At 39.6% G+C, this 27,540-nt stretch overlaps 1 protein-coding gene across 1 annotated transcript in view; it reads right to left on the reverse strand.

Moving 5' to 3' along the window:
* The window catches only part of dnah6 (dynein, axonemal, heavy chain 6), a 108,324-nt gene that overhangs the window by 45,125 nt on the left and 35,659 nt on the right, over positions 1-27,540 (reverse strand). The window contains exons 28-54 of the mRNA XM_088342500.1: positions 26,981-27,106; positions 26,706-26,861; positions 25,764-25,925; positions 23,465-23,602; positions 23,233-23,400; positions 22,941-23,089; positions 21,047-21,154; positions 19,866-19,992; positions 18,584-18,796; positions 18,284-18,505; positions 18,082-18,204; positions 16,613-16,795; positions 13,769-13,912; positions 13,279-13,500; positions 12,710-12,857; positions 12,440-12,597; positions 12,167-12,298; positions 11,919-12,090; positions 11,169-11,315; positions 10,992-11,065; positions 9,559-9,713; positions 8,464-8,695; positions 8,244-8,396; positions 6,846-6,986; positions 5,630-5,872; positions 4,295-4,462; positions 2,879-3,114 (exon numbers count right to left, since the gene is read on the reverse strand). Of these exons, the coding sequence (XP_088198626.1) occupies positions 2,879-3,114; positions 4,295-4,462; positions 5,630-5,872; positions 6,846-6,986; positions 8,244-8,396; positions 8,464-8,695; positions 9,559-9,713; positions 10,992-11,065; positions 11,169-11,315; positions 11,919-12,090; positions 12,167-12,298; positions 12,440-12,597; positions 12,710-12,857; positions 13,279-13,500; positions 13,769-13,912; positions 16,613-16,795; positions 18,082-18,204; positions 18,284-18,505; positions 18,584-18,796; positions 19,866-19,992; positions 21,047-21,154; positions 22,941-23,089; positions 23,233-23,400; positions 23,465-23,602; positions 25,764-25,925; positions 26,706-26,861; positions 26,981-27,106 (4,400 nt within the window). The remainder of the gene's footprint in view (positions 1-2,878; positions 3,115-4,294; positions 4,463-5,629; positions 5,873-6,845; positions 6,987-8,243; positions 8,397-8,463; positions 8,696-9,558; positions 9,714-10,991; positions 11,066-11,168; positions 11,316-11,918; positions 12,091-12,166; positions 12,299-12,439; positions 12,598-12,709; positions 12,858-13,278; positions 13,501-13,768; positions 13,913-16,612; positions 16,796-18,081; positions 18,205-18,283; positions 18,506-18,583; positions 18,797-19,865; positions 19,993-21,046; positions 21,155-22,940; positions 23,090-23,232; positions 23,401-23,464; positions 23,603-25,763; positions 25,926-26,705; positions 26,862-26,980; positions 27,107-27,540) is intronic.

The raw sequence follows: 27,540 nt of genomic DNA on the forward strand, positions 1-27,540 counted from the left end.
AAAAAACGGGTCTTAAGCCGGAACGGGAGCGCAGATGTGGTCGGGATAAAAAACGGGTCGTAACCCGAGAAGGGAGAGCAGACGTGGTCGGGATCAAAACAGGTAGCAGCCGGAGACAAAAGGGAGAGCAGATGTCGTCGGGATCAAAACAGGTCGTAGCCGGAGACAAATGGGGAAATCAGGAACGGATAGGTGGAAAAATGGGTGCAACAACGGGACAGGCAGGAGTCAGGGTCAAAAAGGCTTGCCTTGTAACAACAGAGGTTTGCAGATGGACTGATAACCGGAGAGTGTCAGGACCGGGTTTAAAAAGGGACAGGGAGCCAATCAGATAGCCCGCAGCGGCTGGTGCAAAATCAGCGGTGATCCAAATCGGTAATCATGACATTTTAAGCAAGAATTTTTTGGGGGGGAATTTTTAGTATTCTGATGCATTTTCAAAGTAAAATAAGAAATAGAATACAACAAATAAGGAAAATGATGAGGTCAGGTAGAAAGCAAATCATTCTGATCATTCTAAAAATATTTTCCAAGTTTACAAAGAAACTAAACATAAAATCAATCATAAAAATAAATAAATAAATAAATAAACAAATAAACAAATCAAACTAAGCCAAATTATCTTCTTTTCATGTAAAAGAAGTTGACATATATAAAATAAGTAGACCCGTGTTCGGCAATCTAAGGCCCTATATTGTCCGACAGGCTTTTTGGTTGGGCCCGACAAACGAAAATGCGAAAATTTATTTCGAAACTTTTTTTATTCTTATTTGATAGCACTTTTGTCCCCAGTGTCCAGTAGCATGTCTTCCCTTCCGGGTCAGTAACATAAGACTGGCATCACCTTGGGAAAGGCATAATAACGGGTTGTACCATATCCGTTACCCTTTTTGCTTTGGCAATGAATATGGTAGTCAAAGCTGCAGAAGTGGAATGCAGAGGGCCACTATCCAGATCAGGTGTGCGCCAGCCTCCAATAAGAGCATATATGGATGACCTTACCATCACCACAACATCTGTCCCTCTGAGTAGATGGGTCCTCCAGGGTTTGGAGAGACTCATAACATGGGTGAGAGTGATCTTCAAGCCCTCAAAGTCAAGATCCATGGTTCTGAAGAGGGGGAAGGTGGTGGATAAGTTCAGGTTTTCGATCTCTGGAACTGAGATCACAACCATTTCGCAACAACCAGCTAAGAGCCTGGGGAAACTCTTTGCCTCAACTCTGAAAGACACTGCTGCCATCCAAGAGTCTGTTAAAGAACTAGCAACATGGCTCACCAAGGTGGACAAGTCCGGCCTGCCTGGTAGATTTAAAGCCTGGATCTACCAGCACTCTATTCTTCGCAGAGTCTTGTGGCCTCTCTTAGTCTATGCAATACCGATATCAACTGTGGAAATCCTCGAAAGGAAGATCAGTAGCTTTCTCCAGAAGTGGCTGGGGCTTCCCCGCAGCCTTACCAGCGCTGCTTTTTGCAAAATGCAATACTGTCCAGCTACCCTTCAGCGGGCTCACTGAGGAGTTCAAGGTGGCACGTACTAACGAGGCTCTTCAGTATAGGGATTCAAAGGACAGCAAGGTGTCATCAGCTGGGGTTGAAGTGAGAACCGGAAGGAAGTGGAGAGCTCAGAAGGAATTGGAGGTGGCAGAGTCACGACAGAGGCAGAAGACACTGGTTGGGGTCCTGGCATTGGGGATAGCAGGTCTGGGCTTCTTTCCAAGTGAGTCAGGCCCAAGGGAAGGTGAGACACCATCTTCTCCAGAAGCAGGTCCGAACAGGTGTGGAGGACGAGCGGGTGAGCAGGGCAGTCGGACTCCGGAAGCAGGGAGCATGGACAAGGTGGGAGAACACATTGCATCGCAAGGTGACCTGGTCGAGCATCATGCAGGCAGACTTCCACCGTGTCCGTTGTTTGATGTCCTACCAAGCCCAGCGAACCTTCACGTGTGGGGCTCCTTGGAACACCTCCTCAGCAGCTGCCCAAAGGCCCTGGGTGAGGGTCGCTATTGCTGGCGCCATGACCAGGTTCTGAAAGCAGTTGCTGAGTGCATTGCCCTAGCAGTCAACAGGGGCAAACACCATCAAGCCACAAGCAAGGCAGTTAATTTCATCAAGGCAGGAGAGAAACCCAGGGCTTGTGCACAGACAACATCAGGACTCCTCCACATGGCTTCTGATTGGCAGTTGCATGTTGACCTTGGGAAACAACTAAGGTTCCCCCAGCACATATCAGCAACATCGCTCCGACCAGACATGATAATCACCTCTGAGACTTCAAATCACCTGATCATGGTGAAACTCACAGTCCCGTGGTAAGAGCGCATTGAGGAAGCCAATGAAAGGAAACGCGTAAAGTACCAGGAACTGGTGGAGGAGTGCAGGGGCAGGGGATGGAAAGTTGTCTTTGAGCCAATAGAGGTCGGCTGCAGGGGTTTTGCTGGCTGATCCTACTGCAAAGTCATAGGATGGTTGGGTGTGACAGGGGCAGCCAAGAAGAAAGCTAGTGAAGCTGCAGAAAAATCCACCAGGTGGCTTTGGCTCAGAAGGGCAGATCTGTGGACTGCTACTGGGACGCAAGTTGGGGCCTGATCAACCTCGGCTGGGTCACCTGGGCGAGAGCGTCTGATGTTGCGTGACCCGAAACACTCAATGAACCCAGGATACATACATCACGGATGATGCGTCCCAGCTGCATCCAGGAGATGTTTCTTTCAAAAGTGATAAGTGTTTCATAACCGGCCTAAATTGTCCATTAATAAAACAATTTTAAATGGAATAATGATTCAACACTTGGTTGTTCAGACTAGTAATAATTTGCTAGTGAACAAAAAAAAACCAGATTGATTGATGATTTTACTTTCAAAAAAAAGGACACTAACTTGTAGTTGAGAAGGATGCAGACAGCCTCCATGACTGTCATGACCATGTCAGGAGGTTTGGTGAACACTTTCAGCTCGGAAATGTCCGCTTTGTCCAAAGAATTAAGTGCTTGGTTAGCACCCTCAAGTGCCGGCAGAGCCTCATTCAGGTCTCTTTGAGTATCATCAGCGATAGCCTGAGTATCTTCAGCCTTGACCTTCGCAATTGCCTCCTCTTCTTTCACAACCCGACGCGTCTGTAAGTTGAAAAAGGTTTTGTGTTGGATTTTATTGCAACAGTCGTGCATACCCGTCAACCTCAGCCAATTGCTCCAATTTTTTAAAGGTTTGTAGACGTTTTTCTCATGACCAAATTCAAGCATTTTTAATGAATTTAAAAGCCAAATTTCCAATTTCTCAGGAACCATAAAAAATAATTTCGTTGTGAATCATGTATTTTGCAGATCCACAAATATATCTGTGATTTTCATAGGTGATTTCTTTTCTGTAAACTGTGCATTTATCAAGACATTTTTAGATCTTGAGTAAATCATGAATATATTAGTGGATCGGAACAATATGTGTGTCAACATTTTTGAGACAAATCTCCCGACCATTTAGGTGTTTGTAAAAAAGACAGTAATATGCAGCTTACATTTTCAGTTGCAAGATCTTTCAAAAACCATTTACCACTGGGAGGCACTCCATTGATTTTTTGTATGGCTCATAATAAATGTCCATAATTGATATGTAATATTTGCACTAATACACATTTCATAGTGTCCTGTGTAAGTGTAGTATGCACCAGTCCTCTAGGGCGTGACCTGCAGGGGGGATGATACGCTATAAAAGATACCATACAAACAAATAGCAGCTGCCTTTAATTACGAGGGTAGAAGAAATGCAATGACAACGCGAAGCCACCAGAGCACAGAGTCGTGCCATTCTGAAGCAGATTTGTTGAAGAACATGGCAGCACTTTCATGCATTTTCAAGAACTACACCCAATCTTCAATCACTTTTAAATCCATTAAAACACCACATTGAAATCCAAGCATTTTCAAGGATTTCAAGCACCTGTACAAACATTGCCATCTAATGATTGCAATTTTCCTCCCAAGCAATAATAAACCTTACAAAATAATACATTAAGCTATTTACTCAAAGCAAGACAGACGACTGCGACAATAGCAGCAATCTTCAATTACGATATCTACGACCAGCGATCGAGAGAATTCTGATTGAATCCGAAATGGGCAAGACGAGATCGGTCTAATGGAGAACAAGTATTGAAAAATACCAACATATTTTATATTTTTCTTGCACAGAATTGTTACATGGAAAACATAAAATTATCCAAAAATATATGAAATACGGGGGGAATATATACATTGACAAGTGCAATTTTGGCAACTTAAAAAAAAAAAGGCAAAATACCTCATCAGCACTCTCTTGGTCAACAGAAAGTTTTTCCATTAAAGCATCAACATCGCTGCTTTTCTGTTTGAGTAGCGGCTCCAGAGCAGAAAGGTCCACTTTCATTGTGGCAACAAGCTCATTGGTCTCCAGGAGCTTAGTCAGACCGCTTTTAACACGATCCCGTGCCTAATGAAATGAACATGAAGAGTGTTTTATATGTAACGGGCTGATGTTTTCAATAACAAAGGTTAAAAATGGTAAAAATGAATGGACACCTGACACAACCCCCCAAAATACACAGTCACATAAAAAAAAAAATAATAATAATTATAAAAATGAAATAATAAAACAAAAACACTCATGGAAAGGCACATAGAGTGTAAGGAGAGGGATCTGAGGGAGGCTTATTCACACTTAAAGAGATGACAGCAAATGGCCGCAGGAAGGATTTTCAACCATCGAACCACAACCACCAGTGCGGGCCCACAACCCCAACAACCCCCATACACCCATGATCAGCATTCCACAAATGTTAAAAAAAAAAAGAGTCAACAAGCCTCCGTCAAGGGGGCGAGCAGGTGTGTTTGACCTCGGGGAACTTTTTTTTTTTCAATCTTTCCAAAGAATCAAGTGAAATAGTATCTCCACTACACTAGGGAGCAGTGGCGCTTTCAACAATTTTGTATTTACTATGCTATTTTACTAATATAATTTTCTGATTTCATTATACAAAAGTCAACTCATTTATTTATTGTCAAAAGAGCCAATTATTTTTTTCATACATCTTGTTATTTGTTTAAATACAAAAATTCTTTGAATATAGATACAAAAATATACGAAATGCTAAGTCCTTAACGGACAAAGAGCCCTTGAGCCTTTTATATGTCACTAAAGCAAGGGATATAACATCATTGCCAAAACGTTTGTTATTCAACGAAAAATATAAAAGCCACAAGTGATGCAATGCGTATTGTATGATCTGATACTCAACATTTCGGAACAAAATATTTTTTTCTCAAGTATCAGTATTGTCACACACTGCTATCCGGCTCATCTCTCAAAAGTGGGATGACGCTTTACACACCAAAAAACGCAAACGGACGGATGAAGGTGATGTATCCGAGTCAGATCAGGAGGCGTCTCCTGCTACTGGTACCCATGGAAACCTGTTAATTTTTTTTTCATGTGGTGGAGCAAGTCCTAACCCCACTAAATGGCCTGGAGAAAGGCGTCCACTGCCAGACACACCAAAGGAATTGGTGCCCTGATGACCCTCGCGATTAAAGGGTCTGTGAACGGTGAACACAATGATGCTATTTTCTACACACTATTGTCAATGTATTTTGGCCTTACCATCACAAGCTGTTGCCGCTTGTTGTCTAACATGGACAGGTACAGGTTGATCAGTTCCAAGTATGATGTGGGTGTGGTGTAATAGCGACGTCTCAATTCCAAGTAGAATCTCTCGGCCATGTCGCTGACGCTGACATGCGTCTCCACACACAAATCACAGAAACTTTCCTTGAGTTCATCGGAACCAAAATCAATATTCTGAAAGAAGGCCTGAGAGACAGAAAGCAGAGCCTCGCGAGGCCACTGAAAAAAAACAAACAGAATAAATACATTTATTTTCCCATTTTACAGTAGCAATAGTTGAAATTGTTGTTGTAAATAATGCAAAATAACTCATTCAGTGCCATAACGTATCTCATATCATATCTCTTTAGAAGCATGAGTGACAAAATGTAAAAAAATAAAAAACTATATAAATATATATATATATATATATATATATATATATATATATATATATATATATATATATGGGAATTATTTCAGTATGATAAATCATCAATAGATGACAGGAGTACTTTTGATCAGATCTCTGCCTTCACTTCCTAGTATTGTTTACTGTATCTAGCAATTGAAGTGTGTAGGCGTCCCAAAGGGCAAATAGGTAGTGATGCAGTGTGTGAGAGAGGCGAATATATGGATAAGAATGGGCGGAGTTTTTTTTTTTCTAAAAAAAGATGACGAAAAAATACCTTCTTCACTGCTCAACAGTTTACAGAAATGTTGTTGTGTCTATACCATGCTACTACAATAATTTTTCACAAAATGCGTAAGGCATTTCAACAAAAAAAAACGGCACTTTTCCAAAAATGTAAAGATTCAAATTAGAGAACACTTTCAGGTGCCTCCCACCTAATGGTGCAAATCTAGCACATGGTGCTAGTTTCCTTAAGTATCAACCCCTATTTAACTGCTTTTCTAACTGCCAGTCTTACTGACTTTGCAAGATCGTAAGCTGTTCTAAAGTTACTTAAAGCGTCGAGCAGAAGGTTGTCCAAATGAAAACGAAAGAGAGGACCATATCAGCCATAGCAAAGCAAATTGATTTCTAAATTATTCAATTTTTTTAAAAGCTGTTCTCTAATTTTGATCTCTAGCATGGCTACAAAACAAAATTTCTGTAAGCCTTCAAAAATGAGGAAAAATGGCGAACATTGTCTGGCACCAGCCATAAAACGCATTCGTAAATGAAGAAAAAAATAATCCTTCAGCATACCTCCACAAACCAGTCAATGGTGCAGCAGTTGACCAGCGAAGGGAACATTCGACAGCGGGACCGAAAGGCATCGCCGACTGGACTCATACACAGCACGATATGCAGCTTCTCCCGAACACGAGAGATAAAATATTGAAACACCTAAAAATCACAAACACACAATGCAGCAAAGTTGCAGTACATAAGATATCAAATTATCTTTGTTTAATGTATTTCACTGCTGCAAACATCAACACTATTAGGTCAAGTCAAGTTTATTTGTATAGCCCTTAATCACAATTAAGATGTAAAGTTTTAACTGTGAAAAAATAAAGGAAGTTATAATGATATATGTTTTGTTTTAGGGTGTTCAATAGCACATATTTTTCAATACTCAGCTCGAGTATTCAGCGAGACTGCGAATTGTTCCTTTTAATCCAAAGATGTTTTTTCCTCAATAGGGCACTCGTCTATCTATACCTGTTATACCCAGGGGGGTTGCAAAGGTGCTGGAGCCCATTTCAGCAAATTATTGGTATTTATAATTCCCCTAATTCAAAGTTTGTGATTGTTTAAGGGCAACAAGAGGGAAGCGAATGAATCCATGGTATATGCCACCATCACGAGTAACGATACTTCAAAAAAGGGTGGTGTTGCTGCTCGCCCATCCAGTGGCGTGAAGTCAAGGGAGGCGTTTCCCCCCGTGTCATAATGGAAATATGAAATTAAACATATATCAAATGCTTACATTTATTCTGTCTTTCTTTTTTAATTTAACATGACTATTTTAGCATTTATTTAATTTTTTAAATCGCCAAAAACTAATTTACCGTTCAAAAACGAAGAGCTAGGGGTTGGGTTGAATCACTTACCTCACTATCACCAAGACGTACCCTAAATAACTTAAATGCTGTTCTTGAACCGTTTGGAGATTATTTACAGTTTTGAAAGGTCGGTCGAACAATAATTCGCAAGCATCGGTCGAACAATAATTGTCTGCAATGGAAAGACTGAAAACATACACTCGGAACAATCATTTCCATTGAGAACGAGAGACTTTTACCAACAAGTTATTGATTATTTTATTCAAAAGGAGCGGTGTAAGGACTTAATTTATAATTAAAGATAAGACAATAAGATTATTAAAGCTGGTATCGATGCTACAGATTGTGTATTCTTATAGAAAACATGCTGGTTTTCAGACAAAGTACAAGTTTTGACAATTAAATGATGAATAAGCTGTACAATAGGTTCATTTATTTGGAGATCTGACTGTGCCTTACCAGACGTGAACCTGACTGCATTGTTTTCACCTTATGAACAATTGTGTAACGTTATAAATTATTTCCAAACAAATTAAATCTCGACTCACTGAATGATTGCTGAATGCTATTTGAAGCTGTGATATCGTATGATTACCTCATCTCTGTTCTCTTCACTGATCCCGGCTTCTTTGGCTTTTGGGCGGGTTGCAGCTAGCACTTGTTCTAGCTCATCTTTCTCAAAGAGGTTGGGCACTTCACCAGAGTTTAACATATTGTTGATATCTTCCAAAAACTCTTCCACGACAATCTACAAGAATGCAGGTTCACACTGCTCATAAGGTGCATCATTTCTACCTCATTTTTTTCAGTCATACCTGAGTGTCTGTAAAAAGGAAGACGGTATCTTTCCTTTCCACCCCGGCCATCCGATAGAGCCTCCTCAAGTCTTCGTGAAAGCTTTCGTAGTTGTATCCTCGACTCAGCTCAATCTCAAAGCATTGGTACTCGCAAATGTGAGACGCTAATCGAGTGAGCGACTGTTTGCCTGTGCCACCGACTCCCACCAGCAGGCCGTTGCCTCGCTCCAAGCGGACCATGCGAGCGATTCTGGAAAGTTTGATGGGCAATCTCAGGATTAGATTTCAAGTGAGTGGTCAATAACTTAGGAGTGAAGTGAAAAAACAACGTTTTTACTTTCACATCCTTACACAAAAGATTATCCATATATTCAAAAATAATAACGTAATTTTAATACTCTGTTGTTACTATGCCATTGCCAGGTTAATTATTGAAACTAGGGTTAAACAGTCAGTCAAACACTAAAAATAATTTAACCAGAAAATCCAAATGACACAGCACTGGTGAGCACTATCTAGAACAGGTCCACGGGCACCTGAGCTATCCGTAGAGGGCACCCTGGTGCCCACAGGCACCACGTTTGGCACCCTTGCTTCAGTTGAAACCTTTCCTTATATAAATTGGACCAAACAAATGGCTAACTGTGTTGCTTCGGTTTCTTATAAAAAAACATTTGGAGAGATACGGAAGATTGCTTAGCCATTGTTCTATCTCCGAGCCTGATGTACTCATAAAAAGAGCCGTACCTGGCTTGCGAGCCATACATTCCCAACCCCTTGTCTAGGCGGTCGGGAATGTATTCATTCATTCATTTTATGCACTGCTTATCCGCAGTAGGGTCACAAGGGTGCTGGAGCCCATCCCAGCCATCTTCAGGCAGTGGGCAGGGGACCCCCTGAACTGGTTGCCGGCCAGTCGCAGGGCACACAGAGACAGACAACTCACTCGCTCATTCACACCTAGGGACAATTAGGACTGGCCAATTAACCTGAGATTCATGTTTTTGGAATGTGGGAGGAAACCGGAGTGCGCGGAGGAAACCCACGCAAGCACGGGGAGAACATACGAACTCCGCACAGGAAGGTTCGAGCTCATGACCTCAGAACAAATACCTGGAAACATGCTCGATAGCATCCTGGAAGAACACAAGCTTGCTCTCCTTGGAGTAAGTTGCATTGTAGTCACACAGATAGTCCAGAAGAACATTTTGAATCTTATCCATGTCTGTAAGATCTTCATATAAGCGTTCTTCCTTTTCTGCACCCACCTACAAGCATGTAGTTTTATGCAAATGGAGCAGAGCAAGAGCTTTAAAAGTAGATTAAGTTTGAATGTATATATTCTGTTAAGTTTTTCTTGTGGATGTTCATTCAAACAAATAAATGGATTATGATTTAAAACAACTTTGAAACCCTAGCCCTAACCAACACGTGGGAAGCAGGAGCTGGAGGCAGGGGGGCTAATAAGAGGGATGGTATTTAATAACAAAAGGAGGTACAAGGTGACCCAGAAACAAGGGTTCATAAAACAACAAATTGTCCAAACCAAACCCGGACCAAAAACCCAAATTGGAAGTGGAAAATGCAAAGTGCAGAGTAACAAAGGAACTAGAAACAAACAAACCTGGCACAGTGGTGGAAATAAAAATGCCATGACTACCAAAGGATCCAGGGGGAGGCCTCCATATCCCTGTTCAGTGGCTTTTGGTTGTGTCTCGGTGGCGAGGAGCCAGCCCCTTAGCCGCGCCTGGTTTTCTGTCTCAGCGACAAGGAGAAAGCCTCTAGGTCGCACCTGGTTTCATGTCCTGGCGGCGAGAAGCCCCCTTTGGCCGAGACTGTTTTCCTGTCCTGGCGGTGAGGAGAAAGCCTCTCAGGCGCGGCTGGTGTCCGGGCTCGGCATCGAGGGGGAAGGACCTTCAGCCTTCCCGTTGCCACAGCCTCAGGACATTCTTTTTCTTTTGGGCTGTATGGTTTCCGGCCCTTGAGGTGGATGTTTTGTTCTTCGTGTGGTGCCCACTTGTTTGTTACTTTGTTCCTTGCGTTCTCCATTTCCAGTTTCTGTCTTAGTTTCTGGTTTTGTCACGAGACCGGACCAGATCGGAGGCAGGAAGGGTGAACTCATTTGCGTTAACGATCAGTTACTTTTATTAAGGAAATAAAAGTCGTCCAACACTCAGGGACAAAAACAAAAACAGGCTTACAGGCAAACAGGAACTCAGACTAGGAATACTCACAAAACAGGCTTTTACTCAGAACGAGCAAGTACAGGTTTCCTCAAGTCAAACAGAACAGAATAATGCAATGAACCCGCAACCGGCAATCCCCAAAACCCTTAAGAAGCACACACGCAAATTAGAAAATCTGCTACAGCCGGTGCCAAGGGGATGGGGCCAGCCGGTCGCCACGGCGACCATGCTGGACATGACAGGTCTATTAGACTTATACCCCTGCCTCCAGTCCCTGCTTCCTAAACATGAGTCCCTCACCCTCAAAAACAAAACAACCAATTTCATTTAAATTTTCGGAGTCCGTGTGAAATATCCTACCTTAATGAAGTCCCCAAATATAATGGGCTCAGTCACAAAGTATGATGGCTCCAAGTTAATCCCAAAAAATTTGCCTAACCAAAATAAACATGCGTCAGAGGTGGCATATTGCATGTGTTGCCAAAACCTTTTTCAAAATGATTATTTCAGCAGAATGCAATATTTGACCGTTCTTACTGGCTGTTTCACAGACGATAGTGTTGAAATACTCTTTATCCTGGTTATTGATGAGTCGATCGTGGAAAACCCGTTGACATTCATGGCAAAATAGGCGAAATATTTGAGTCTTATCCCTCACTTGACTTGCTTCACATTGTAGCATACCTTAAAATGATGGCAGTGAGTTAAGACATCATATCCTACTTATAATCAATGCATTAGTACAGTCCTGTGTGCTATAAAAGTTGAATATTCCACTTAAAAGGACAGTATGCATTAGTTGACCACTAGATGTATGGTTCAGTGGAACCAAAAATGAGTGCAAAAATGCACAAGGAAGAAGACAACCTACGTAAACTCAAAGTAATCATAACGCAGCATTTTACCTCTCTTTTTTTTAACCAGCCTTTTTTAGGTTTTTGGTCACCCGTGGCAGACAATTTTGTCAGATCCCTCTAGATGAGCCCATGTACGTAAAATAAATGATTATTTCTCAACCAACAAATATTAAAAAAAAGAAACCGCACGATTGTGTATTTTTGCTTATTATTAAAATGTATATTGTTTTTTAACACAAGGAGGCGCTAAATATTACACCGTTTTCCTTTAAGTTAAAGCTTTAAAGATGCTTTAATTATGGAGTTAAAATTGATGGAGTTACAGATTTATCTGCAGATTAAGCAACTTTGAAGCTTTAACTCAAGATATTGTGAAAAGGAACATTTATGTACACACTGCAAGCTTGGATGTATTTGTTAACCTTCTCACCTTGGACACACTTAGAAAGGTCCCTGAGATTGAAGACATAGTGAGACTTAGCTGGAGTGGGGAGCAAATCCACACTTAATCGGTTGTAAATATCTACGGCTGAATCCACAATCTGTTTTGCGCAGTCCTTCACGGGTTGGACAAACTCCTTTAGGAAACCGGACAAGATCGCCTGTGGAGTTAGAGAAGCAGAGTGAAGCAAAATGAACTATGAGAGGTTTTTGGTTTGTTTTTAAAAGTGTCCTGACAATTATGATCTGTTTGAGGCTTTGCTCTGAAGGAGTAGGCAGACAAAGCATGCTGAAATGGCGAATGAACCGGGGGGTAACCGGGTTGCGCCCTCCTCCTGGTGGAGCACATGCTGCAGCGACAGTCATGTCCTGTAACAAAGAGCAAATTGTCATTTAAAATTTATACTTTACCTACTACTATGGTAGAATAAAGCACGTCTCTAGATTTTATTGTAGTTACAATTCTGGGACTTACGTACAGTTTCTCATGGTACCAACACAAAATAATACCTGTATCTCTTTCCAGAAGAAAAATTCTCTATCATAGAATCCAGAGAAGTCCTGGAACTGACGTAAAAGTTCAATGGGAGGCTGAGAGCCGTAACTGTCCAACTTGGGCATATTCAGATCATCCACAAACACCACTATCCTCTTGTCTTTAGGCGCACCTATGCATATTAACAGAGAACCAAATTAATATACATGAACATAAGTTAAAATAAAATGAACGTTAATGTTTTGGTTAGGTAAAGAGTCAGTAGCAAGTACGGTGCGTCCTACCAAGCATGTTCTTTCTCTTTTTCTCTAGTTTAGACTCAATGATTTCTTGAGTTCGAGCAGAAGATGTCTGAGCAGAGAAGTTGATAAAGACTGGAATGTAGCCACTATTTTCCTGAATAGTGTTTAGAAGGCCCCGAGCAATAACTGACTGCAAGAGACAAAAAATATACTCACTTCTTTGATCTTTGCATAGATTTTCAGGTACATACATACAGTACATGTATGGCATTAATACACATATAGACCAAAACTGATACTGAGGCATCATTGATATTGATAAAACATACCAATGACATTAGTAAGTAAAATTCATTTTCTTATGCAAACGATTGCAGATATGTTTAAACAAATATCTCTCAATAGCACATAAATATTTTCTCCTTAGCACTTTAATTATCAAACAATAATTTACTATTTATTTAATTTCAGGTTCCTGATCAGTAAATGGCTTCAAGGAGGTAGCTGAAACATCATAATTTTCGGTATTTCTATCCCCCATTATAATAACCTTTTCATAAGGTCATTTATATATTATTAAACAGTGTAATATTTTTGGCCTCACTACTTGCCTTCCCTACTCCTGTGGAACCAGTGAAGAGCACAGAATGGCGGACAGAGAGCAGTTTTTCCATTAAATAGCCATAGCGGACTGTGTCTACAGTGGGAACCAGCATCTCAAAAAAGGCTTGCTCGCTGTCATATGAAAATAAAGGTATTATTTTCTCCCATTGAACAAATGTATTTTTGCTGAAGTTGATGAACACATCCCACAGGCCTCCATTCGTAGGAAGCTAGAAAAAGACAGTAATACTATAATGTAATCACATGCAAATACTTCAAAGTATCCTATCTTTAGTGAAGCTTTCTTTTTCAATGCTCTTGGGGTGCAAGCTTCATCATGTTGCATTTCATTTTGCTCAATTATTATGTGCACATTCTAATATTTACCATACAAACATAACAATAAACAACATACTTGACAATTCAATCACTTGACCAAATGCAACTTAAATCCAGATTCTTAAACTAATGACTATATGTGAATATGTTCTGCACTACCTTTGCACTGTTGTTGTCTTTGAATTGCTCTCTGATAAAGTTGTCAAATTCATCCCAGTGATTACAGGGCAGGTTACCTCCAACAGCCCATAAGTAGCAAAATATGAAGGTCTGACATAGTATATCGTTGAGGCGCTTTGAGTCCTGCCATGTAAAACACAGACATAACACGGTGTCAGGTAGATATTAAATCCTACCACAAACACCCAACGACTTGACTGATTAATTGTGTTTAATTTATACATACAGTGGCACCTCTTTTTGTACCTCTAAACACAAGCATTTTGTTATGCGAGTTTTTTCGAAAGAAAATTCTTGCTCTACAAGGGTAAACCCAGGTTACGAGCATTCCCAGAGACTACGACTAGAGATCGCTCGAGACCACTCACTAACAATTAGCATTTGAGTTTGCACATGCAAACTACTATAGGCAAAAAAAGTGTGCTGTAAAAAGGTTTTCTCTCTGCGTTCATTTAAAGTTACAGTAACTTTTAATTTAAGTGTACACTAAGTGCTTACGTATCATCTGAAGCAGTGTTTCTCGACTGGTCTGACCCACCATTCCAGTTTAATAACAAGCTCTGAGCAAAACAAGAAGCAGCTTTCAATTCTCAAGAGTATCAGAAAAAAGGATTGCGCAATGTTATAAAATATTTAACTTTTTTTCAACAAAGAAAATGAACATACAAACTAAAGTGGTTGAAGTACCGTATATACTTGCATATAAGCCTACTTTGCATATAAGCAACTACCTAAAACTGCTTTAATATACCCACATACAAAATAAATTCAATACACTAATAAAGCATGTACATAAACATCAATAACTATTTAATTATGTAGTTGGTAAACAAAAATATACAGTACTGGTAGAAAGCTAAAAATATATTTTAAAATCATTTAGTGTACCTACCAGCAGCACTTCAATGGAAGACACTTGTACATTATTTTTTATATTTTGCAATAGATTTTTTTCTTCAATCGAATGTTGCACACCACGTTTTCAAGTTTTACTCCCCCCTATCACTAAATTTATTGGGACCCATTACTATGGGCAGAAAAGGAAATAAAAACAATAAAATCACAATAAAATGAGATGTGGTCCCTCTCAAATGCGCCGATTTAAGGAGCTGAAAGAAGAGATCGAGCAGAACATTATCACTATATTCTCACGGTTGCCATGACACCCAATTGGTCCTCGCCGTGTGGCGCCAGGTTCTGTCACGGTTGCCACGGCGCCCAATTGGCCCCGCCCATGGACACCAGCTGAAACGCATATTGCTCCCTGACTACTTGCTGTGAGTCGCCTGGTGTTGGAGCGTCTGCGAAACCCCTGCTAAACTCTGTTTTGATACTTCAAGCCCTGTGAATCCCCATTTCTGCCTGTGTTTTTGCTCTTGTTTTGCCAAGCCCTGTGAATCCCCGTTTTGCCTGTGTTTTTTGCTCTTGTATTGTCAAGCCCTGTGAATCTCCGTTTTTGCCTGTGTTTTGCTCCTGTTTTGTTCTTGACCTGATCTGTTTGATTCTGACCATTTCCTCGTTGCGATCAATCTACTTCTGCAACCAGCGATCCACGGATCGAGTGTGCGCTCATTCCTTTTCTCCCCAAAAAACTGTGATTAACGTTACGCAATTGGGTTCTGCTTCCTGTCCTGGTCCTGAAATATATACTGTTAAGGAGTGTAATTGTTTTTCTTCTTCTTAGTATTATTTTGCCAAGGCAAAGGCCCACGACCCATGAAAAAAAATGGTCTGCAACTCACTTTTGGGTCCCAACCCCTCCAGTTGACGTAAGTTGACTGATCTACAGTCTCTGGATCGCATATCTGTCAACCTCAGCGAATTGCTCCATGTATTAGGGTTGCAATTTCCCTTATTAAGTGATAATAAACCTTACAAACACAATGCGGCACCTATTTACCCAGAGCAAGACAGACTATGTATATTATCGTGACAATATTAGCAACCACACCACCTACATTGCATATTACCGAATCTTATTGCAATATGTATTCTGTGTAGCACTATTTAGATATTCTATATAACACGGTACAGTGGGCATTTGCACGTCACACTGGGTATTTGTATATTGTATTCTTTTTGCTTTATTATTGTATTGTTCTCAGCTCAGGGATGCTGCTGGAAATGTGAATTTCCCTTCGGGGATGAATAAAGCATCTATCTATCTATCTATCTATCTATCTATCTATCTATCTCTCTCTCTCTCTCTCTCTCTCTCTCTCTCTCTCTATCTATCTCTCTATCTATCTATCTATCTATCTATCTACAATGATGTTGCCGTCTGCTACCAGTGACCGGTAAGGATGTGGATTGGAGCCGAAATGGGCAAGAATAGATCGTTCCTCTTTAAAATCGTTTTTCTTCCCGTACAAAAATTGTTCTACGGTGTACACAATTTACAATGATAAAGTATTGGGAAAACGTATATATTGACAGGTATAATGTCCATCAATAATCCATGCATAACCCCCCGAAACCAGCTCCTTCCTCAGCACCACGCGCAGACATTCGTTACGGTGTCTCCATCGTAAGTGCTCATAATAAAGTCACATTTTATTTTGTAAATGTTATCTTGTTATTTAATTTTGTTTTCTCTTGATTACAATCAAATGTGTTTTTTAGTGATAAGGAAGATGTGATTTATAGCCATGAGCTTGCAATCGGAAGCTTAGACAGGAACAGACTAGTTAATTTTAAATAATTTCATATCAGCAAGATTTGCTCGTTGCACAAGAGATCCGAGCTACAAGCACGATACTGGAACGAATTCAGTTTTTATGAAGAGCTACCACCGTTTTGTGTTATGTGTTAAGGGTTAAGTACCATATTAAAGTCTGGTCCATCTTTGCCGAGCAGCAGCGACTCCATCAGTGAACACAGAGTGGTGACTTTACTGATGTCCACCTGTTTAATTGCTTGGATGCAATATTTCCAGATATATTGAAGCCCATCCTCCACATACTGCTGAAACAACTCAAGAAGTATTGTCTTCACTGTGTCTGGAAGCTAAAAAAATGGGAAAGCAGTATGTAAAAGAACACACTATCAGTGGTCAATTTAAAACATTTTTGAACGTGTAAACTGTATGTTGGCTTAAAATATAAAAGGGCAAATAAATCTTTACAATTTAATTATCCTGAAATGATTTAAGTGTGCTTCATGGGTCCAAATCACATACGGCATTGCGAGTACTTACCATGTAGTAAAATGTGAAGCCACCAGCGGCCATCATACAATGGCACCTAAGCCCGATTACATCAAATACAGTGATATACACCAAATCCCTGCTGTTTGGCCGTTTACTTTTTGCGATTTTGCTACGTTGCGGATTTTGAATTGAATTGCCTTTATTATCAGGGGTACCAATGTATCGTGGATCATGTTCTGCAGCAGACAGCACACAGCATTGCTATCACGGGGACAGGGTGGTAGGGCTTTTAGGTGTATGTTTTGGGTGGGCGTGACGGTGTGTGTGTGCGACTGTGATAGGCTGGCGTACGCTGTCAGTCAAACAACAAAGTGGGCGCAGAAGTCAATGTTACCACCTAAACAAACTGCGAAGCAGCCCGCATGCTAGTATTCTAGCAATTAGCAAAAATATTGTATCAAATAAATTGGACTTTGAGGAAAGTCAAAATAATGCAAATACATGCTGATGACCAGCGGGTGCTTAATGGATTGTTATTAGGTCCGTGAAGGGACTGAGGCAGCGTCGGGAAGAAAGCAATAGCAAGCCTGCAGGTCTGGCCTATAGCTAAGGTTAGGCTACATAACAATTATTTTAAGCCACCACTGCCGAGCCTGTATCGCACCAACCGGATCCAATACCCATGAAACGGGTGACCAGGACCTACAATCAGTGGGAAACCGCTGCATTCAAGACACAAAAGGTCCTTGGTTCAAGACCAGGTGGAAACATTTGTTGGCCTGGATAGGTACTACCAGGCTGTACTTGGCCAAGACACAATGGACAATGAAATGGTTCCCCTATGACCCTAGTGGTCAAGGGATTTTATATAAGTAAATATAGCGTTTATTTTTGTTTCTCCAAATATATGTTTTTTTGTTTTGTTTTTTTGGGTCCAACATGACTCATATAAACCTCAATCCCAAACAGTCTCAAAGGGCTACACAGACCACCATTACAACATTCTTGGATCTGAAATCAACAGGAGTGCAAGGAACAACTTAAAAAACCTCAGCATGGGGAATATAAAAACACTTTAAGAAGACATTGCACATGAGTTAATCCACTTGGATTACTTTTTATGTAAATAGTATTTATTTCTTACCCTGGACCCAAGACCACTGAGCCATGTCCGTACATAAGGCATCCACTTTAATTCATCTGGGTCAATATAGACCATCCCACAGCGACTGACTGTGGCAGGAGATGCCACAGCTAAATCCTGGACCTGAAAGATATACAAATAAAGGTCAAGCTGAAAGAAAGGAATAATTATGCCAAGTGCTATCAGAGGTGTAAAATGTTACCTCAAACACCATGTGTATGGACTGTGAAAGTTTGATACGTTCACTGTTAGCCAGACAGAGCATTTTATTGTCATCAAGCACAGTATTCATGTTCTCAATCCACAGGGCGTCTACCGGTCCATCACAAATGACCCACTTGTGGTCATTGGAGGTGTCATCCACTGCATCACGAACACTCAGCGCCATTAACCCATCACGCCATTCAAGGGTCAGTGCGTTAACCTAAAGCAAATTCGAAAAGCAAGGGAAAAGTTGGTAAAGGCGTGAGGGATCCCGTTGTGTTCATACTCCTTACTGTACCTCTCCGTAAAGTTCTCCCATTGTGACGGACTTAGGATTGAGAATGTAGGTCTTCACAGGCTGGTAGAAAGGATTGTCATCTCTATACTCCGAAGCATAAAGGGTATCCAGTGTATCTGCTAAGACGTTGTAAACCGCCGTTTTTCCACCACCGGTGGGGCCAACCAACATGACCCCGTGACGCACGATCATGGTCTCATAGAGCTGGATGACCTTTGTGTTCAACATTAGTATCATGAGGATGAATGGGTTTCGAAGAACAGTATCCGATTCATCGAAAATGACTGTTAGGTCAATTCTAGACTAGAAAGCACACCTTAATGCTCAATTTTAAGAAGAAAACTTAATTTTGTCAGTCTATGAACCGCACCGGATATATAGCTGCAGGTTTAAACAGCCTTTAAGATGAACTTATTCAGTCCATTTCGTACATTTTAGCCAAGCAAACGTCTGGTGCCAATCGCTTGAGGGATTTGGCGTATACACATTTGGCTGCAGAACGCCAACGGAACCTACCTGATGCCATTTTCAGTTGTGTTTTCTGTTCTACTTAAAGTTGTGTACCTGACCTGTTTTCAGAACATGTGACCATTCATGGTGGCAAAATACAAGCACATATTTACCACTGCAGGAAAGAAAACGTGAATGAAGGCTGCGTCACATAAAATGTAAGCCCTATATTTCTAGACACCATTAGCAACTATCCTGTGGAAAACAGTGCCAGATAGTAACACAAACGTGGAAGTCGTCTATGTTTTCATTGGTCCCTTAAAACAAGGACTGATAGACTCACAGTTTCCTCCTCGGGGCCATCACCTCCCTAAACAAGCACACTGATTGCTGCTAAATGTTATTACACTACTGTTATGATGCACTGTTCTGTCATTTCACTTAGGTCAATCTTTCGGCACTACTTTGCAAATATTTTTGCCTATTTATCCTGAGGGTTTATCTTATTTTGTCTTAAAAGGATTTTTACATGTCTACCCTGGAGAGCCATATCTAATATCTTGCATACAATGTTCACAATGATTCACAACATTGATATTGAAGAGAGGATCCCTGTCTGGGTACAGAAAACCCCTCCCCCTTTTTTGCATTCCTGCTAAAGAAACTTATCGCTCTGCTTTCAATCTGCAGATCCAAGAATCACACCTAAAGAGCAATGCTGTTTTTCTAGGTGCCACCAGGAAAAATAAAAATAATAAGAAACACTGATTTTAAATCTGCAGTAGTCCAGAATTTAGAGTATTTATTATCCTATAGGTCAAATATGTTTTACCTTATTAATCATGGTGTCCAAAGGCTGCAGGTTTCGGTTCACAATAGATTCCACGATGGTTGAATGCAGTACGCCGTAATCATGCTCAGGGATGGTCACACCGGGGAACAAGTCAGACAGGATGCCGCTAGATCATTTGGATGCAGTTACAGTCCATGCAGCAAATAAACAAATATTTTGAATTATTTTGGTATTTTGCATCTTTTTATCCTAAATAAAAATGGTATTTTGTCATTCATGGTAGGAAAATCACTCTCACTGGGGGCAGATTAGTAAATTAATTGCATAAAAAGTTTGCCTTAGCCGTAGGGTTGGATCTTTTGGAGGTTCACAAATATATCATGATTTTTATACTGGGGTGTAAGATTCAATCATAAAATGATTATTGAGGTTTTTTTTCCTAAATATTTTTTCCTTCACTAAGATGTATTCTTTTGTAGTGGGGAATTGTTCGCAAACTGGAAAGTGACAGAAATAGCACACAAACACTATTTTAAGTCCAAATTAATAAATTTATTGATGTATTGATTTAAAATTATTTTCTGCTTTTTATTTTTTTCATAAAAATGTTAAACTAAATTAGCGAACTTTGTTTTCATATTTCATATCTATTACAAAAATGAAGCAAAGCTTCTTTTTACTTCTGAAAAGACACCTAGGTGCTGTTTTTTAATTGGAGATTTTTAAATCCAGGTTTTAACCAATAATTTCCACACATGGGGGATAAAAAGTGGTTTCGTAGGGAATCATTTTGGTTAACAGGGACATCCACGCACCACATGAGAGCACAATTGGATTGTCTTAAACAGCGCGTCCATGACTTTTATTTTGAGTAAGATTACATCGGGATGGGGGTTTCCTCAAATGTTTTTAGATTACTAAATTATAGTCAGCAAAAACAGCTACGGTGGGGGCTGGGGGGATGCTTGGCCACATCCAGCGGACAATTCTAAAACCTCAAGTTAATTTTTGTTATGACGTGAATGCTTCCCTCAACGTTGTCTCACAGGCCTGATTAAATCCATGGGCGGGCCAGATCCGGCACACAGGCCATAAGTTTGACATCATTAGTGCGAATCCGTGATTAAAAAGGCATCATTATTTAAAAAAAAAAAACAAGAAACACCTTCTTTGCAAAACAGATTATGACAGAATATGAACGATTTACAAATATAGCCTACCCAAAAAGGTCTGCATCATCAGTTAGAAATTTGGGCAAGTTGGAATCTCTGAGCGCTCTGATCAGAACCACATCCTCAATCAGGTCAGGATTCTGTCTCTTCAGAGACCTGGGGACAGAAGTTATCTATGTAAGCACAATAAGCATGTTTCTATAGATTGCATTAAACTGTAATGTCCCATGGACAAATTTCAAGTTTGTGAACAATCGTGATTTTATGAGTTAGCGGGCCCTAGTCAGGCAAAAGAACCTGTCAACAAGGTTAAAGCCTGTTCTCAAAGAAATGGCCCTCTAACAGTAGTGGGACTTCAGGGCCTGCAAGGCCTTCTCTGGTGAAAATATCTTAACCATGTGATAACAATAATATTTTGTCCATGAATACTTATTAAATAATTCAAAATTGACTGTCAGTTTCTTTTCATTGCTTTTTCCAATCACATTTCAGCCATTACTTTTTTTTAAGTCAGAAATCTAAACAGAGGCCTTCAAAATCGGTTTATGATTGGCTAGGAGACGGTAACGGAAGTATCACAATGTACAAGCAAAGAAAAAAAAATCAATGTGTCCACTGCTTCTGTTGAACGGACTTTTTCAGCCCTAAATCGGACAACAACGTATGCCAGAAATATGACAGAACAGGCTCGACTCTCACCAGTAGTTATAAATAATCTGTACCACCGAGTAATTTAAATCTTCTTGAGGAAAGAAAGGAGAGTGTATTTTGTGCACAGATTAAAAAAGATTTGGGTGAGTAAAATTCAGCTACATTCCTACCTAATATTGCAATATTTTGAGGTTTTTTGTTGATGCACATTTTATGTGTTGCAGATATGCCAGCAGTAAACATTTTATAGCCAAAAATAGTTATTGAGGTTTGGAGTGATTCAAACATAGCACTTCCGAAGGCCTAGGTGTGAAATGCACGCCTCACCACTGCCTGTACTACCTCAGGACAGGAGTCGAACATAAGAAGTTACATTCTAAAGCACTTTGTCATTTATGAAGTGTGCGCTGCAAGGAGAAACTTTCCTACCATCCCGCTATAGTTTGTTAGCTACAGTACTACGAGAGGAAGCTGGGTTGCTGAGCATTTTATTCCCATAGAACTTGAAATCTTTTATTTCATACTAGACTTTGTAGGAGTTTTAATTGAAATAGAACAGAAAGTACAACTTCTTTGGACCAAAATAAAAGCATTATTTTTTAGATATAATCGATTGTTAGTGGTGATGGCAATAAAACAAGAAGACACCTAAAGATACAAAAATGAATGCTGATTGTTATACACAGACATAAAACGATTCATTTTCAAATGGAAGATTGAAATTGTTCAGCTAAAACTGACGTAATGAATACTGAAGCTGATTTTATACCTCTGTTGGCCCCATACATAAAATTGAATAAATTGTATGTGTTGTAGCAGTACTGCAGTAGCATACAACAGGGTTTTTTTAACAAGTGTGCCAGGGCATACTCGTGTGCCATGAGACTTTGCCCAATTGTAACTTTGCATAAAAAAAAAGCATGCCATTTTCACTGTCTTTGGCGTCTCCAGTGCTCAGACGAGTAACTGTAACATTCATCCATATCAGTGGGTGTCAGTAAATTCCTTTTTTAAATCCTAACTATCTGCTCAAGATGTTGTACAGGTAAATATATTAAAAAACTTATTTTGTTTGATGAAGATGTTAAAGATTGCGCTACTAAATAATCAAATAAAGTAAAAACTCTGCATATAATTTTGCTGATTTTAATCATTTTTCTACGTTTGGTTAACATAATGCTAGCTATGTGTTAGTTGAAACAAAAACAATCAATTTCATAACACTTTCATCTTATACCTTTTTAAGGAGGATTTAAAAAAAGCAATTAAATACTGCAAGTTTGACTCTGACCCTGCCATGACAAGCACAGATTTGACGGCTCTCATTCCAAAGTCGTAGTGGTCCTGTTGGGACAGCTGCTCAGAGCATAGCTTGTACATTTGCGTCATCTTCCTTGCTAAAGTCTTACTGGACTCAAATCCCTCCGAATACAAAATAACCTGCATGGAGAAAGGGTGTATGTCATGTATAAAGAAATTGTAGACCATATGTTATTGTATCAGATATAGAAATGTAGTTTAGTGTACAGAATATGTCCAGGCAGTATAACTGTTAAGTCAAGTCAAGTCAAGTCATCATTTACCTCAGCAATGAGCGCATAGTTGGGCACCATCATTGCTACCGGCCGGAAGAGGGATTTAAGATTATCAGGTAGCTCTGATCTTCCAGCATAGCCTGGATTCATGGTGATAAATGCCGCACAGGTCATCACCAGCTTGATCTCTCGGCCCTCAAATCGAAACTTTGTCATCTAATAAGGGGATGGAGTGAGATTTAAATGCTGTGGTGAAATAGGTGTGAAAATGTTTACATACCTTAGCAGCTTTGGCATTTCGAATGGTTATGAGCTGCTGCGCAATTACGGACAACACCTCAATATCGATTCGATTAAACTCATCAAAACAGCACCAGGCTCCAGACTGGGCTAGTCCACTGAAGAAACGTCCCATCATCTGATGCACAAAAATGCTTTGTTATTTTTTATTCAAATGACAAGTTAGCACACCCAGAGCATAGGAAAAATGTTTTAATTGTTGTTTTCCTTATTAGGTTTTATGACTTGAAATGTATTTAACTGAACTACCAATGCTGTTCCAGGGTACCCACAAAATGGTCAATGGTGGGCAAGAACTTGTAAGCTCTAAAGCTGTATAGAGAAGAAATAAGTCTATACATAAATTATAATTTCATTATTTTAATGTTTGATGCCACACTCTTCAGCCCGATACGAAACCAAGTCAATCAGAATAGTTGAATACCACGCACAGGATTGTCAATGCTTTCGCCAATTACTACTAAACTATTGAAAAGTAATTGATGCCTATATCAGGTGCTGATACCACCAGAGGTGACCGATTTTGAAAATAGTATTTCAGAATGGCTAAAGAGAATTTCCCTCCATCTCACTATACGCCCTGCCCGCCTCAGCTCCATGGGAGCAGAGCGTTCAGCCGCTCTGCCCCCCAGCTCTGGAACTCATTGCCCCCTGACCTCCGAAATTCTGCGACCCTGTCCACCTTCAAATCCGGACTCAAAGCTCACCTCTTCAGCCTTCCATATTCTTGACCATCTGCCTCACATTCTACCCCTTTCATCTAGAATGTGTTTTATTGGCTATTTATTACTTGCTTGTTTTACTCTTCGTTTATTGTTTTGTCCTACTTATATGTACAGCGACCTTGGGTGTCCTGAAAGGCGCTTCAAAATACAATGTATTATTATTATTATTATCATAATTTTCAGATTTGTAAAATGTTTTAATAATAGCAATTAAGGGCACTTTTTTCAGGTTGGAAATTGGTTTTAGCCAACATTATCAAATACAAATCTGCAAACAGCAAAGAAGCAATCACTAATAACTATTATACAGTTTGTTACAAATCCTGAAAAGTATTCATACCAATCAACGTATTTGTATAAATCTACATTGCCTATCCAAAAAATAAGTATTGCTAGATATATTTTATTAATTTCCTTAGAAGGAAATGCAAATGTTTTTGCAATAAATTGAAATAGTAAACCACTGAAGATTCGTAGTATTTGGTAGCTCTTCATTTGCAAAAAAAGTTTATTATTTTAAAGATTTACCTTTAAATTGCAACATTTAACCTTGCATTTAATTAATAAAAAACGAAAGAAAGAGCCGATACCGGTACCTGCCACCATCATCAGTACCGTTGCCTTACAAAAAGCAGGTCACGGTACCTATACAGACACGTGGTATCAGTACTCACCCATTTCTAAAATAAATATAAAATTGAACAAAACAGATGCTTTGTTTGTTTGATTGTTTAAACTGCCTCTACAAATTTATGTATCTTGAAAAGAGACTCATCGTTCACGACACGTACCACTTCACCCCACTTTCAATACAACTGAAGCTTAAACTCAATAAAAATGTAAAATTGGATGGTAATATACAAATAAATGGCAACACTTACATTTTCAAATAAGATACAGGCAGGGAAAAATAAATTGTCGCTGATTATTCAATTTTTGTTTTTATTTTGGTAGGTTTTTAAAACAAATTCAGATAATGAGAAATGTAATCCCTCAATGCATTCTCTTTTCCGCTGGCAGTTTTTTGGTCACAGGTTAGCTACAGCTTATTTTAAGAGGGTGTAGGTGAGACACAAAGTACACCCTGTAATGCTTTCTAGCCAAGGAGAAAAAGGATGCCCTATCTCAATATGTAACCTCATCAAAAAAGTCCAGTTTTATGATTGATGACCCCCCAAAAAGAGTCAATCCATCTGACAGTGAAGAACAATAAAACAGCCAATGTCTGAGAATTTACAAAATGCTTTGATGTTGGCAATAGTATCTGAGTCGTGGGGATGAGTTTGATGCTCAATATTAAAATACACAAGATAGCATGACTTTTTGTTGACCTGATAATTGGATGGGTTAAGGGCTGAAATACACAACAGCATATTGTATAGTTCACCGAGAAGAAATGGAGAAAGCCATGTGATTTGATTACCTTGGCAACAGTGCCATCTAACAGCACTCTAGTATATAATATACACAAGCCAGCAAGAATCAATAGACCACACCATGTTGTTTTCTACCAGCAAAAGAGTAAATGTGTTTTCTTTTGTCGTCACATCGCACCTTGTAGTCAAGTCCATCAGAACAGTTGAAGACCACGCACTGGATTGCCAATGCTTTTGCCAAGTCTTTTGTTGTCTCAGTTTTGCCAGTGCCGGCAGGTCCAGCTGGAGCACCTCCAAGGTCCAACTGGAGGGCTCCCATCAGACACAAGTAGCAACGATCCTGATGTTGAAATTGAAATATGATCTGTTTTTTAATGTGGTTCTTAAATATCTTAAAAGAAGCAATAAAGCAAAATCAGAGACATTTTTTTACTTATAACTTCACTGCAGAACTGTTCTTGTTCGATTTTTAGCTAATTGTGTTCGTTCTTTTTGTATTTTTTTCTTATTTCTAGTGTCTACTCAACTATAAACTTGTAAGTTCATTTGAAGGATTTGTTTCTTTTGTATTACGATATGTCTAATATTTTTGTATTTTGAATAAGACAAATTTGAAATGAGCAAAACTATCTGACATGGCAAATAGAGGATAATGTTGTTTGAATTAAAAATCAGCTTCTATTATCACAAAAATATATTATTTTGGTTCTAAAGAATGAAAACTTAAAGAAGAAAATGTATCTACAAGAGACAATTTTTCTAATGTATTAGTATTGTTCCCACGATTTTACAAGAAAAATGTAGCAGAAATTAAAATAATTGTGATTAAATATCTGCCAATTGTATAATATTTTTCTCAATATATAATGGTACTTGGCTTAAAATTTTTTAGCAAGCGTACATCAATAAACAAGTTTGTAAGACTCTCGAATAAATAATACTGATCAAAATCAGCTTACAAGCCATGCCTAGAACAGTAGATCAAGTTTGTATTTTACAATTGGTATGTATTATGAATGCCTGGCCAGTTGAACATTGAAACTTAAGTGTAATTTACACACTGCATTAAAAAGATATTTGCCTCCTGCTGCTACTTTGTGCATTAGCTAGCCAATTTTACCGTAAGAGGAGTTATAACCAGCCTAGGACATGCTCCAAGGTATTCATAGCCATAAATGTAAGTGGATAAGGCCATGCAGGCTATGCAGTTATCGATATCAAGATCCCAGTAGTAGCGTAGTTGTCTCTGCCATTCAAAGTTAGTCCTCTGGTCCACCTGAGAAAGAAAACTCAAGTTACTTCTGAAGAAGTGTATGCTTTGAAAAGCCACAAGCCAAAAACGCTGCCCAGTAAAAAAGGAGGATGCTTTATTGTGAGTGTCTGACAATACTTCACCTTCTGTCCCACTAAATCTGTCACAATGTCGCGGGCATGCACATCAACGGTGATAAGGGCAGTTATGATATTGCGGTGCAACGTTGGTAGTTTGCCTCTAACCAGAGCTGCCAGAGCGTTTAACCTCTTGAAAACAAGAAGACAAAAAAAAATACAGGAGCATTAATACTGAATAATACTTTTATTTACAGTGTCTAGCAAAAGTACTGACAACCCTCACCCCTACCCAATAACGTTTTGTCATATTGCCACATATCAAAAAAACATTCCAAAGACTCAAAATATTGTCGAAGAGTGAAACTCATGTGAGACACAATCTTATTTCCATCCATCCATTATCTGCACCGCTTATCATCAGTAGGGTCGCGGAGGTGCTGGAGCCAATTCCAGCCATCTTCAGCAAGTGGGAAGGGGATACCCTGAACTGGTTGCTAGCCAGTCACAAGGCACACAGAGACAGACAACTCACTTGCTCATTCGCACCTAGGGACAATATGAACTGGGCAATTAACCTGACATGCATTTCTTTGGAATGTGAGAGGAGTGCCCGGAGAAAACCT

Source organism: Urocampus carinirostris, chromosome 8 (assembly GCF_059441175.1).
Source record: "Urocampus carinirostris isolate Australia breed hairy pipefish chromosome 8, RoL_Ucar_1.0, whole genome shotgun sequence".
In the NCBI taxonomy this organism is placed as follows: domain Eukaryota; kingdom Metazoa; phylum Chordata; class Actinopteri; order Syngnathiformes; family Syngnathidae; genus Urocampus; species Urocampus carinirostris.